At 34.7% G+C, this 15,184-nt stretch overlaps 1 protein-coding gene across 2 annotated transcripts in view; it reads left to right on the top strand.

The window, feature by feature from the left end:
- ASXL2 (additional sex combs like 2, transcriptional regulator) overlaps positions 1 to 15,184 on the top strand; it is a 107,087-nt gene that overhangs the window by 55,697 nt on the left and 36,206 nt on the right. For both annotated transcript variants that reach the window (XM_011356536.2, XM_011356537.2), the window contains 2 exons: positions 1,729 to 1,837; positions 5,181 to 5,331. In XM_011356536.2, the coding sequence (XP_011354838.1) occupies positions 1,729 to 1,837; positions 5,181 to 5,331 (260 nt within the window). The remainder of the gene's footprint in view (positions 1 to 1,728; positions 1,838 to 5,180; positions 5,332 to 15,184) is intronic.

A 15,184-nucleotide genomic window follows, 5' to 3' on the forward strand; every position in this document is an offset into this window, starting at 1 on the left:
TTTCACATTACCCAAAGACAGCCAAATGTATGTAATATATATAATGTTTACCACAATCATTTTTATCCCTGGCTAGCATTATACTTACCTGTGGAGCTTTTTAAAAATATATATGCTCTGAGTCCCATCCCAAAATTTATACATTAGAACCACTAGAGGAAAAAAATGCTTTTCTAAAAAGCTACTTGTGAGATTCAGATGCAGTATCAGGTTTGAAACCCACTGATTTTCAGGTCATAAAATACCATATCTGAAAGGAATCTGACTTCTGTTCAAAATAACACTTTGAGAGCTACTGGAATTTTAGAATGCATCAAGAGTCTAGTTAAGCTGGTGGAGTTTAAAGAAGCAAATAACTGTTACAGATGTTCTAGGGCATTTAATTAAAAAAAGAAAAATCAAGCCACTGAGCTCTAAGAAAATGTATGTCATTTTTCTGAAACTCCTTAAATTAAGAATAATAAAGTCACTAACACAGGAAAAAACAGATAAAACTAGAAAATTAAATACAAGAAAGTAAAAGCACAGCTATTTGGGGGAATTGTATACAAGGACAAACAACCTTAAGAATAATCTTGAGTGTAACAGTACACCTAGCACAATAAATGATATCTCTCATAACAACTGAAAATGGTTAACAATATGTTGATGAAATAAGGACAGTCATTAAAAGTGGTTAAAATACCCAAGATTAGCAGCAGCTTCTGGTAGGCTTATTAGGGTTGTTGAGTCATACTGGCAGAGAACTAACTGAGAGAGAGAAGAGCTAGAAATGTGCAAATAATCTGCCTTATCCCTAAGATTTTGTGAGAATTTTCGTTTTAAATTTAAACTTGCCACACATCTCCATTTATATTGCTGCTTGTTTTGTTAGATAATTACAAAAAGATAGGAAAATGAAATCTGATTACAATTAGGAAAGTAATTATATTTTTTACAGGCAATTTATTATATACCTAAAACCCTAGACAATATGGGAAATATATGTTAGAATTAGTAAACATTTAACCAAGTTGCTTCATAGAAGGTAAATAACTATTCCAAAGCCTACTTTTAAGTGATCTCGTGATAGGTCTGAATACAAGAGATCATCCACACAAATATGGAATCATTATGTTATACACATGAAACTGTTTCTTATTTTTTTTTGCGATACATGTCAATTATATTGCAATAAAAAATAAGTAAAAAGAGACCATGGAAGTGCGTCTGTTTCACAGATCAGATTTAATCTACTGTAGCAGTAGACAAGAGATTAATGTTTTTTATTTGGATCTGTGTGTATTCCTTTCCCCTCTGTTTTACTTCTGGACATTTAAAACTTGTGCTAACTGAAATCGCCTTTTTTAAAAAAAATTTTTTGGTTTCACTGAGATATAATTGACAAAACTGTAAATTAAATAGACTCTTTATATAATATATTTGTGATACTTCTGAAACAAATTTTTCTTAGCTTAAATGTTAGATACTGGATGAGGATTAAGAAAATTAAAGAATTATTATTGTTTTCTTAGATGTGTGGGAGTGAATTCTATATTCATTTTCTCCATGGCAGCTTTTCCGTGGATTGATAGACTTTATAGTTTATAAAAAGTATTTATGTCAAATGACTGTTGACCAGTTAATTTTATCTTAGGTCAGTGTTACATTGGATATTTAGAGACAGAAACTAATCATTGTGTTCATTGTCGTCGTCGTCTTCTTTTTTGTTTTTTTTTTCTTTTGCAGTGGGACTTCCCCTCTTGCATGCTTGAATGCAATGCTGCATACAAACTCCCGAGGTGAAGAGGGCATCTTCTATAAGGTTCCAGGTAGAATGGGAGTATACACTTTGAAGGTAAATATTTTTGTTAGAGAGTCATTTAAAAGTAAAAACATGAAGTGACTATATAATAGAGACAGCATTCTATTCTCAAAGAGCTTATTATCAGGAAGAGAAATAATATTTTCCACCCTGTATTCAATATATTTTTTTTATTAATCTGTAACTATCTGTACGTAGATCAGAGAAGTAAATTTATATTTTATTCTTTATCATAACACTATCTCAAAAGGGTGAAGTGAAAATGACTTCCAGTAGCTTTATCAAAGGCTTCACAACATTCGAATAATAATGAGTGTTACAGAGGAGCATACAACCTTGATGCTTTATGTTACTTTCTCATTTAATTCTTTGTTACAATTCAGAATTGTTGCTGTTATTCCCTTTCTATAATTGAGAAAGGTGAAGTTCAGAAGATTGGATTTTTTTGTCCAGTGTTGGCCAAATAGTATCACAACAGAATCTGAACCCAGATCTGACTGAATTCCCAAGCCCATGTTTTTTTTTTACCACAGCAAGCTTGCTAATTTCTTATTCCTGCACTTAGAAAGGGCCTTGACCTCAGTGTCCTTTCAGTTACAAACAGGAAAACCAACTCAAATGAACTTGAGTAAAACAATTTATTAGTTCTCATAACTGAAAGTTCTAGGAAACTCTTCCTGGGTCTAGGAGCTGAAATGATGTTATCAGGGATTGGTAACAGTTGATAACAGGGATGTTATCAGGTCTCTTTACTGTCTTTTGGCTTCATTCTCAGGCATGTTCTCTCATTGTACTTGACTTCATTCCCAACCCCCATTCTGCAAACTATATGTTCAGAGAGCCAAGAGTCTTAGGAACTAAAGCAGAAGCCCTTCTGTTAGTTTTGATTTGGCTTAATTGATTTGGCTTGGCCCATATTATCTGTACCTGAATGACCACCTTTGCCAAATGTACTGATCTGCTTATTGGCCACTCTTAGGTTCATGATCACCCTTGATGTGAGGTTGAGGGTAAGCCCATTCAAGCCAGATAAATTGAGGAGAGGTGTTGTTTCCCAAAGGAAATTTATCAGCAGGAGAATTAATGCTTAGTATGCAATGACAATGTCCGTGTATGTGGGACTCTGTCCCCTCTTTCTGTTTTAGCTTTGAGCTGTAGTCATCCATTTGTTCAGTGGTTATGTGAAGCCCACTGACATTAAAAAGATCTCACTTACCTATAATACCTCTTTTTTTTATACTTTGTTGAACCTCCTGAGGTTACAGAGCTATAGTCCCACATGGAGCTTTCTGCGTTTCTTTTAGAGTTAAGCTGTTCTAGACTTTCTATATTGTTAATAACATTTACTAAATACATAGTCTTTGCTGGACACTGTAGAGGCTTGAAAGAAGGATAAAGTGTGGTCCCCGAGTTCTTGAAGCTCACATAGTTATTGAAATAATTGCACACTGACAAAAACACTATAATATACTGTACTATAAAGCACTGTGATAGTATAGAGAAATAAAGATTAATTTTGAATAATGGAATTTAGAAAGTTTTTGTGTTTGTTTTGTTGTTAACTTTTAAACTTGTAAGATATGAGTTGAACTTGACAGGTAAGTAATGTGAAGAAGGGTCTTCCAGGACAAGGGAATAGCTTAAGCAGAGGCACCGACAAAATGATTCAGAGTGGGTTTGGAAGCAGAGTAAATTGGAGTGGTTAGACCATGATCTGCATGTGGGCCAGCGTGGTAAAGAGTAAGGGTTGGGGTGAATGTTAGGTAAAGATCAAACTTTGGAGGCTTTTAAAAACCGGACTGAGCAGTTTGAGAGAGAAAGAGAGGAGGGGCTGGGGAGAGTGTGTGTGTTGAGAAGATACCAGAGGTTTTGGGAGCATAGCATGGTCAACTCTGTATTTAGGGAGATAAGTAGAATATGTTTAGGGATGGAGCAGGAAAACTTGTCAAAAAGATGGTTATGGTTGTTTGGAAGAGAGAATTGGCCCGAAATATGAGCATAGTAAAAGAAAGGGAGGCAAAAGACATTAGAGAAATAAAATATATACTTTTTGGAGCGGGTGAAGGGGTGAAATAATTCTAAGATTCGGGGCATTAGCAGTTGATCCTGGAGGGAATCACAAGTTTAAGAAAAGAAGTTAGTTATATTTGAATTTAAAATACTTGTTGAACCTTCAGGTTAAGAAGTATGGCTGGCAACTAACTCTGTAAAAGTTGTTTTGTATTTTGAAGGTAGAATAGAAAAATATGGGGTATGTATTTTAAGAAAGCGTATAACAAGAATGGCATTAGAATATAAACATAAGTGGAAAATAACAGTTCCTGACTAGATCAGAGTTTACTGTCTTAGCTACATTATGAGTACCAGTTGTAGGTAGGAGGGTCAAATGTCAAAATTAATTTTTATCTGATTATAAAAATTATGTAGGAAAATAAAAAAAATATTGAGAGGAAAAAGAATCAAAATATTGAGAGGAAAAATAACTTAGAAATAACATTAATGTGTTTATATGTGTATGTTTTTGTATACTACATAAATACATAGAGCTCATATTTATTGAGCTCTTATCATATGCCAGGAATTATTCTAAGCATTTTACACTTATTAATTCATTTAATTTCAGAGTGATCTTTTAAGGTCGGTACTATTATCCTTTTGGACAGGGAAACCGAGGCATGAGAGGTTAAGAATTTGACCAAGGCTACACAGTTAGGAAAATATAAAGCCAGAATTTAAACCCAGAAAGTCTTAATTTCTTAGTTCTTGATCTTTCAACTATCTTGTTGTATCACTCACATACTATGCTGACACAGCTATCCTTTCTGACTAACATTCTCACCATCCAGTGCAGAAACCAAAGATTCACATGATTAAAAAAAAAAGAATTTCTTTTATGTTTGATTCTTGCTACTTAATAACCAATAATCAGGAACCAGTTAGATTCAAATAATGTATTATCCCTTGCTATCCGGATTCTTAATTGAATTCACAATACATGATACTAACATACACAAATACATACATATTTTACATGGATGATGGATGTACACGTTTCACAAAATTGTTCTTACATAGTTTTTTTTTTTATCCTGAATATTTAATCATTTACTTTTTTGTCTAATTTAAGCCTCTAGTTTTGCCTGCACGTGATTGTCATGTGAAACTTTTACCTTTGGATATAGATGGAAACATTAGCTAATTTGACCCTAAGAAGAGAGATGACAGGAATTCAGAAAATATTGCTAGTTCTGCTTTTCAATCCTATAATACTAAAAATTAATCAGCACAATTAATTTGCAACAATGCATATCAGAGATTTAATTCTTATTTGCTGTAATGGTAATGCTTAATCCTAATTGGATGCCTACGTTTTCAGAAAGATGTGCCGGATGGGGTGAAAGAGCTATCAGAAGGTTCAGAAGAAAGCAGTGATGGTCAGTCAGATTCTCAGAGTTCTGAGAACAGCAGCAGCAGCAGTGATGGTGGCAGCAACAAGGAGGGAAAAAAGAGCAGGTGGAAAAGGAAAGGTAAATCCACCTGATCCCTCTATAAAGTACTGAATGCTATAGGGCAAATGCCTCTGTTGGTAGTTCTCTTTTTTCAGACCCCAGATCAGTCAGTCTCTTTACCTTACCCTTTAAATCAGTACTGTCCAATCAAATTTCTTGTACTCATGGAAATGTTCTATCTCAATGCTGTCCAACCCAACACAGTAGCCACTAGCTACATGTGTCTAGTGAGCACTTGAAATATGGCTAGTGCAACCAAAGAACTGAATTTTTAATTTTAACTTAAATTTATAAATAGCCACATGTGGCTAGTGGCTACCACATTGGACAACATGGCTCTAGATTTGACTTGGGTTTATTTTCAGCTCTTGGCCACCTGTAGCCTTTTATTAGGATGCTCTCATTTTATTTGCCTTTTTAATCCTCTCTTTCTAAAATTTGATCACTTATTACTCTAACACCTCTTTCCTTACTAGGAAAAGAATGCTTTTCATTCCTATTAGCAAAGACTAAATTTAGTCTGGTGGTCTTTGCTCTGATCCTCTGCTTGGTGTCTGCTTCACAGTTTACCCAAAAAACTTTCTTTAAAGAATAATGTCTTCATTGCTGTAGCTTCCCTGGGATGGATTTTCCACTTAAGGATACATTGTATTGCCTGTTCTTTCTAATTATCTGTAGCTTCTTGTCAGTCTTGAAAAGGGAAAATTGTTTTTATCCAGATATTAGTAAATTTTGCCATATATGGCAAGGCAGATTATAAGCCAACTCATAGTGTGGTGCCTTTGTAAGAACTGATACAAAATTTTTTTTGCTCTGGACTAATTTTCCAGAGCAAAATAGACATCTAAGAGTTTTCCTAGCTTGGATATCCTCTAAAGTGGGAGTTTTAGATGAGCTGTCTTTGGATCTAGAAGCTAGAGTTATGTTTGTTAGAATACTTGACTCATTAAGTGCCTTTAAAACTATCAGTATAGAACTATATTAGAAAAATAGTCTTATTCATTATCATCCTTATGTTCATGTGTGTGCTACTCCTGGAGAGAATTGAGGAGTTTTGCTTTAAGATCACAACCACTTAGAGAGCAACCCAGACCTCAACTGTTGGAAACAAATGAAATAAAGACAAGACAGTCAGGACCTCTGACCAGTATTCTGATATATATTTTTAAAGTAACCCCTGTCAGTAGTGAAAGGAGGTGCGGTCCAGAGCCTTCTATTCCTGTATGCACTAAGGACCTTTTTTGGAAGGGTGGAGCCAAACGTGTTAAGGGCTGTCTCTCCTCTGTGTCTCCCCACGTTAAACTTAAAAAAAAATAAGTTTGGATCTAAGATTAGGAACCAAGCCAAGTCATCAGGCTCAAGAAACAGTAAGTTTCATAATTTATGGATGTGGCTAGAAACAGGGAAATCAGTATTAAAGGAGCCCAGACAGATAAATTGGAAACAAAATCATGATCTTGGAGGTCTTCACTTTTCAGTAGCCACATATGCTACAGTAGCTGTTTTGAGTAGTGGTTGTTACATGGTTGTTAAAGGCTCTCTCAAAGAATTTAAGATAAATGTTTTATGACACAGGAAGATCTAAGAAATAGCAATAGGACCCCGTTGTTGGTAGCTTAATAGGTAGATTAAAATAACGTAATCTTGTCCAACACTTGACATAATAATAGAAGATACTAACAGCAAGATAATAGCAAATTCAGAATTGTGGTCCAGATAAATTATTTTTGAACTGCTTTTGATTCATTATTCTCAAATTGTTAACAATATTGAATATTTAACCTCAGTTTACATTATGTTGAGATGTTCTATAAATTTCATTTTTGATTGTAGTTAGTCTTAAACTGGGAATAGAATGAGCAGTATGTGGTGTTTGGAATATGGAGATGAAAAGTACACATGTCAGCATATGGGATTCGTGTTTACTCTAGCAGCTCTGGTATTCTTAAGAAGTGGATAAATACTGAGCTACCAATAATGAAGAAGGATTTAGTCTCATAGAATGTGCTTCTCTCATTCATGAGTCATGCACATGGCATATGGCATAGATATGTACATTTTTAGTTGTGTATTTATGACTGTTTTTGTAGTCTTGTGCAAATTAAAGTGGAAAACTTGTAGTTAGCAGTGATAGTAGCAGCATGCAGCAAAGCAGTTCCAAATTAGTTGCAGTTGTTAATAAAGGTAAAGCAAACTGTGCCTAATCCTTTTTCTTATTTAGGGGTTTTACACTCAATCTGACATCACTTTATTTCAAATGCATTGTAAGACAGGAAGAACATTGAGATAGTATCAAAACCCACTTCCTTTTATGTACAAAAATAAAGAGCTCTGACAGCAAAACTGATAGTTCTAGTTGAAAATCGATAGAAACTCGATATAGGTATACCTTTCAGCTAAATAGGAACAGAGAACGGAACGTTGAAATTCAGTCCAGTATTAAAACTAGCTTATTGATTTCCATATAAAGTGGAAGAACTTAGAAGTTTGTAGTTTTGGTTTCTAACTTTCAGACAGGAAACAATGTTCAGAGAAGAGCTTTATGGAATTCCAAGCCAAGGTAAGATGGAATAACTCCAGAAAAATGATTAAACTCAACTTTTTCTGTTGCTTTTTTAAGTGAAGTCTCTGCCCTTTCTCCAAATTAAAATATAAATGTTGCAGCATGAAGCAACTGCAAAAGTATTATTTTTATCTTCTGATAGAGAAAAGTTTGTTAGATTTTGGTCTGCTTTTAAACTGTCTTAAGAAAAAATTATATATGTGAAATGTACCTTTTCACCTATAAGGAATTACTAATTCTTTCCAGGAGCATGATGTAATATTAATTTTACTGCTTGTTTAGAACTGAATCAAATTTGATACATATTGTGTTTGGAGTTATTTCAAATACCATAGACCTCCCAGCCTTCTAACATTATTTATATATGTGTTAAGTTATTGAATGGGGGTGATTATGTATAAAAATGTCTTCTTTAAAAAGTGTACAGGGGAGAAAAACTCTTTTAGGCAAAGTTAACTTATGTGGGGAGAGACCCTTGGGAGTGATGTTCTCTTCTCCTTTGGGGTGGTTGGTGGCTGAGTTGGAGGTTTTAGCTCTGTTATGTATTAAATATGGCTATACTACTAAGACCTGGATAGTTAGGGTACCCAGAAGCAAAGGAAGGTGTTCAGGTATGGCCTCTCCATCTTTGGTTAGGTGACTGTTTTAATATCATCAAGAGCCACAGTCTGCCCAGTTCAGAGTAGACTGCACTCATTGTGGGAAGAAGGGACATAGAATTATAAATAAAATGGCCTGTTACTTCTGGAAATGAAATTTCTCTAAAGAAAGACTATTGTGAAAATAAGAATTTTCCCTTAAGAGAGGATTACTATTTTTGAAGATTAAAACAATTTTGGAAACTTCAATTTATATCAGTCTTTCAGTTATTAATCCTCAACTATATACAGCTAAGTTTTAGTTTTGTTATTACTGTTCCATTATTTCTGATGGTCTCTCTTCAGAAGGGCTCATTGAATGTTTTCAGGATAAAATAAAATATTGTCAGTGATTATTTACTAAAGCTTTAAATTCAAGTGTAACTAATATGAATACTGCATATGTTTTAGACTTGTTCAGCATAATAATCACCTGTTGAAATTGAAGATTCTCAGTGGTATAATGTATCTGAAAAGTAGTACTTTGTGAATGTATACTCACTGGGTGGTGCATAAATATCCAACAACCTGAAACTATTTCAATGAACTATGTAAAACTGGCTCTAAGGAGCACAAGTTCTAAAATTTGTTTTAAATATTTTTTCTGAAAACACTTAATTTTAAGCTTAAAAAGTCATTTCTCTACTAGGTTGCCCTGTGCTTTTTTGGGGGTGACATTTTTTTTTAAAGTCAAATAATAAGTAACTGCTGATCTTTGGAACAGAATTTGTTAATTTTTTGTTATGCTATATGCATATATGAAAGCGTTTTTGTTTCTAATCAGAGTATGTTTTTAAATGAGTGCTTTTAATCTATTGGAAGACCAGTAGATCAAGATGTAATCTTGACAAGTGTTGTTTAGGCTGTTAGTTTACCAAAGAAACATCTCTATTGAAACTATTTGCTACACTCAGCCTTTCTCCAGTATGTACTCTTTGCTAGGTATTTGAGAAACCAATTTGAATAAGATATGGGCCTCACCTATATCTAGAGGTATAGAAAAATAAGCAGATCATTAGAGAATAACTCAGTAACGCGTTTATATTTGTCATATTATGACAGCATTAATGAAAAGAGTAGTTAACTTTACCTGGGTGTAAGGTATTATATGAGCTATAGAAAATTTTAATATACTATCCTTTCCTCTAGTGAAGACAATATATGATAGGAAAAAAAATATATGAAGGCAAGAAGGTAGAAGTATGTGTACAGTATTTTCAGGAAGCAAGAGGAAGGAAAGTTTGGTTGAAAGGGGATTTGTAGAAAAAGGGAAAAGAAGTTGGGATCAGATTGTTAATTTTTAGTGCTAATAGGTTGTAGGAGTACATAATTTCTTAGAAAAATTAAGGTATATAGTACGGATCAGAGAATGGCAACACTGCTGACTCAGATTTTCATAGCCATATAACCAAGAGGAACAAGATTTTGTTTCCAGACCTTTTTCTATTGATTTTATCCTGTTGTCCATTTAGTATTTGAGTTAATATACTAGTTTCTTTGATTTGTTTTCTGCTCACCAGTGTTTATGTGAGTTCAATTTATTTCTAACCACTGGTATATAGGTTGAAAGAATTCATTTCCATTCTACTATCTCAGTTCTTACGCAGCATACTTCATTTTATTATGCTTTGCTTTATTGCGCTTTACAGATACGTTTTTTACAAATTGAAGGTTTATTTGAAGGTAAATGGCAAGTCTATCATTGCCATTTTTCCAACAACATATGCTCTCTGTGCCACATTTTGGTAATTCTCATAGTATTTCAGACTTTTTCATCATTCATATACTTGCTGTGGCGATCTGTGAAGTTACTATTGTAATTGTTTGGGGGCATCACTAACTCTATCCATGTAAGATGGCAATCTTAATAAATGTATGTGTGTTATGACCGCTCTACCAACTGGCTATTTCCTGTCTCTCTCCCTCTCCTTGGGCCTCCTTATTCCCTGAGACACAATAATATTGAAAGTAGGCTAACTAATAATCCTACAGTGGCCATTAAGTATTCAAGTGAAAGGAGGAGTCTCACACCTCTCACTTTAAATCAAAGCTAGAAATGATTAAGCTTAATGAGGGAGGCATGTGGAAAGCCAAGGTAGGCCAAAAGGTAGGTCTCTTCCAGCGAATAGTTAGCCAAGTTGTGAAGGCAAGGGCAAAGTTCATGAAAATAAAACGTGCTACTCCAGTGAACACACAAATGATGAGAAAGTGAAACAATTTTATTGCAGATATGGAGAAAGTTTTAGTGGTCCAGCTAGAAGATCAAACCAACCACAGTATTCCCTTATACCAAAGCCTAATCCAGAGCAAGGCCCTAACTCTCTTTAACTCTGTGAAAGCCAAGAGAGGTGAGGAAACTGCAGAAGAAAAGTTTGAAGCCAGCAGTGGTTGATTCATGAAGTTTAAGGAAAGAGGCCAACTCTGTAACATAAAAGTGCAAGGTGAAGCAGCAAGTGCTGATGTAGAAGCTGCAGCAAGTTATCCAGAAGATCTAGTTAAGGTAATTAATGAAGGTGGCTATACAAGAGATTTTCAGTGTTGATAAAACAGCCTTATATTGGAAGAAGATGCCACCTAGGACTTCTCATAGCTAGAGAAGAGAAGTCAATACCTGGCTTCAAAGGACAGGTTGACTTGACTCTCTTGTTACGGGCTAATGCAGCTGTGACTTGAAGTTGAAGCCAGTGCTCAGTTAGCATTCCAAAAATCCTCTGGCCCTTAAGAATTATGCTAAATTTTCTCTACCTATGCTCTATAAATGGAACAACAAAGCCCAATGATAGCAAATCTGTTTACAACATAGTTTATTGAATGTTTTAAGTCCACTATTGAGACCTACTACTCAGAAAAAAAGATTCCTTTCAAAATATTACTGCTCATTGACAGTGCACCTAGTCACCCAAGGGCTCTGAAGGAGATGTACAGTGAGATTAATGTTTTCATGCCTGCTGAAAAACAACATCCATTCTGCAGCCCATGGATCAAGGAGTAATTTTGACTTTTAAGTATTATTATTTAATAAATACATTTCAAAAAGGAAAAAAATGCATTTTATAAGGCTGCCATAAATGATTCCTCTGATGGATCTGGGCAAAGAAAATTGAAAACCTTCTGGAAAGGATTCACCATTGTAGATACCATTAAGAACATTTCATGATATATGAGAACAGGTCAACATCAACATAAACAGAAGTTTGGAAGAAGTTGATTTCAACCCTTGGAGATGACTTGAGGGGTTCAAGATGTCAGTGGAGGAAGTAACTGCAGATCTGGTGGCAATAGCAAGAGAACTAGAATTAGAAATGGAGCCTGGAGACATGACTGAACCGCTGCAATCTCATGATACAAACTTTAATGGATGAGTTGCTTCTTGTGGATGAGCAAAGAAAGTAGTTTTTTGAGGTGGAATCTCCTGGTGAAGATGCTGTAAAGATCGTTGAAATGACAACAAAGGATTTAGGATATTATGTAAAATAGTTGATAAAGCAGAGGGAAGGTTTGAGAGGATTGACTCCAATTTTGAAAGAAGTTCTACTGTGGGTAAAATGCTACCAAACAGCATTGCATTCTACAGAGAAATTGTTCATGAAAGGAAGAGTCAGTGGATGCGGCACACTTCATTGTTTTATTTTAAGAAATTACCGCAGCCACCCCAGCCTTCATCAACCACCACCCTGATGAGTCAGCAGCCATCAACACTGAGGCAAGACCCTTCACCAGCAAAAAGATTACTACGTGCTGAAAGCTCAGATGATGGTTAGCATTTTTTAGCAATAAAAATTACTACTTGCTGAAGGCACAGTTGATGATTAGCATTTTTTTAGCAATAAAGTATTTTTTAATTAAGATATATACATTTAAAAAAATGAATATTGAACACTTAATAGACTACAGTATCGTATAAATGTAACTTCTGCATGTACTGAGAAATCAAAAGATTCATGCATCTCAGATGCCTTATTGCAGTGGTTTTGGAACTGAATCTGCCCCTAATGTTTGTATATTATGTTAGAGGTGTTTATCTCAACACAAGTAAGCAGGAGAAAGTAGTTAGAACAATAAATGACAAGGGAAAACTACTTGTGTATAGGTGATCTGATTATATATCTGACAAACTCAAAAGAATCAGAGGAGATAAAAATTGATAAAGAAGGGAATTTAATAAAGTAGCAGGATGTAAGTAAAATTAGCATATGGCAACCAGCCACCATAGATATAGATAATACTCTATGTATATATGTAAAAAGAGAACACATTTGCAGTAGCTACATCAACAGCAAAAACTCAGAGCATGACCTTTGTGTAAGATATGTGTAAGATATGTGCAAAGATGTTACAACAACTGAATAGCCAAAAAGATGAAAGTGGATTTCTCACACAGTACTCCAGGATAAAGTCCAAACGAATGAAAGATATAATAAATGTAAAACATGAAACCAAATACTAAAGGAAAACGTGTGAATTCCTTTTAAAACCTGAGAATAGTGAAGCTTTTCTTTTGTTTCCGGAAGCATTTTTATCCTTTGATTTAGCAAACCTACTTCTAAGAGTCAACTCACAGATACACTGTCAGCAATACAAAATAGCATAGCATAGCTTAAGACCAGTGCATCTCAAACTTGAGATGCTTCAGAATCACTTGGAGAGCTTATGATGCAGATTTTTGAGCTCCACCTTCAGAGCCTCTGATTCAGTAGATCTGGGCTGGTATCCAGTAATTTGCATTTCCAACAGATTTTTTTGGTAGTAATAGTGTTGTTCTTGGTAATACATCTTAAGAACTGCTGATTCAGACGTTGCAGTAAAAAAATCAGAATACCAGAAAGAACCAAAATACTCATCCAAGCCTGGTTGAAGAAATTATGGTATATCTGCACAATAGAATTCTATGCAGCCGTTAAAAGGAATGTGGAAGATCTCTATATTCTGTTCTAAGATAATTCTCCAGATATAGTAATTATATTAAATAAAAAGTTGGTAGTTTATAGTACATGATTTTTTGCTTAAAAAATGAAAGTATTAAAAAATACACACATAGGCACACTGCTTTCACTAAAATAAAAATACAAAAAAAACTCCAATACAAGAGAGTTGATAAAGTAGTGTAGACAAGGGAGGATGCTGGACTTATATGAAAGAAACTTTTTTATAGCTTTATATAATTAAAACAAATTATTAAAAGTCTAGGAATATGAAACAAAGCAAACTCAGTATATGTCAAGTTTGTTGCATAATGATACAAGCAAGTTACTGTGAGATATCTCTTAGGTATGGGAGATGGGACACAAATCTTAAGCTGCATTCAGTATCATATTTTCAGCAATTACTTTAGCATGGGTTTTTGGAAACTAGATCTATAATAGCAAATTAATAATTACAGTAATGTTATTAGGAACCAAGATTATCAGGGAAGAAGAAATGTGACAAATATAAAATCAGAAAAGTTGAGTGACGATCATGTAATCCTAATTTGACTTTGGTATCTATGCATGTATTTATTTTTTTCCTCTTAAAAAGAGACTTGTTGCAACCATCGAAAAGTCCTAGAACCTGTGGAACTCCAGTAGCAATGAGAACCATGAACGTGAAGGGCATGATATTTTAATACTTTTTCCAATTAAAAGATATCAGAGTTCCTTGGGAAAGTAGCTGATCCAATTCTGGGCAAAAAAATTACACAAAATTTGCCCGAGACACTTTCTGTATCAGTCAGATGTGGAAGCAGTCAGATGCTGCTGGGGCCATGTCCCAAAGATGATTTACAACTCAAAGGAGCTCCCACTATCCCAAAAGGGGACAGTCAGAGTGCCAAATTTATAATGGTTGCTTTCGATTCAAACATTTCAAGTATGTAAACATCTGTAAGTTGATAATACTTTAAAAAAGAAAATCAGTTTTAGGTACTGTAGTAGTTTTCTGAGGCTACTGTAATGAATTACCACAAACTAGGTGCCTTAAAGCAACAAATTTGTTTTGTCATAGTTCTTTAGGCCAGAAGTCTGAAGTCAAGGTGTCAGCACGGCTGTACTCCCTACCGAGGCTTTAGGGGAGAAATGTGTTCCTTGTATATTGTAGCTTCTAGTGGTTACTAACTTGCCTTGTGGCCACATTACTCTGTTTTCACATCACCTTCTCCTCTGTGTCTACTCTGTGTGTCTAAGGACATTTGTCGTTGGAATTAAGACCCACTAGGATAATCCAGGGTGATCTCCTTTCAAGATCCTTAATTATATCTGCCAAGACCCTTTTTCCAAATAACCTAACATTCATAGGTTCTGGGGCTTAGGACATGAACATAACTTTTTAGTGGCCACCATTCAGTCCACCACAAGTACCCACTCATTCTGAAAATAAATACCAAGTTTAAGTCTTGGCCGTGCTCCTTGCTAAGTGTGTCCTTTGGCAAGCCAATTAAATTTCCTGATACGTAAAATATAGATAATATCACAGTATGCACATGAATGTGTATTTTTTATTTATTTATAAATACGTGTTAAAAATCTTTTCATATTTTTATTTGCATAGAGAAATATCAGTATGGATGGCAGCCCAACTATATTTTATTTAGTTATTTCAGAGAGTAGAATTAGAGGAGTTTGGTGGGGTAGCAAGGAAACGTGTAACCACCTTAGAGGGTAGTTACAAGAGTTCAGTGAAATCCCGTTCAAAA

The sequence above is a fragment of the Pteropus vampyrus genome, unplaced genomic scaffold, assembly GCF_000151845.1.
Source record: "Pteropus vampyrus isolate Shadow unplaced genomic scaffold, Pvam_2.0 Scaffold28, whole genome shotgun sequence".
NCBI lineage: Eukaryota > Metazoa > Chordata > Mammalia > Chiroptera > Pteropodidae > Pteropus > Pteropus vampyrus.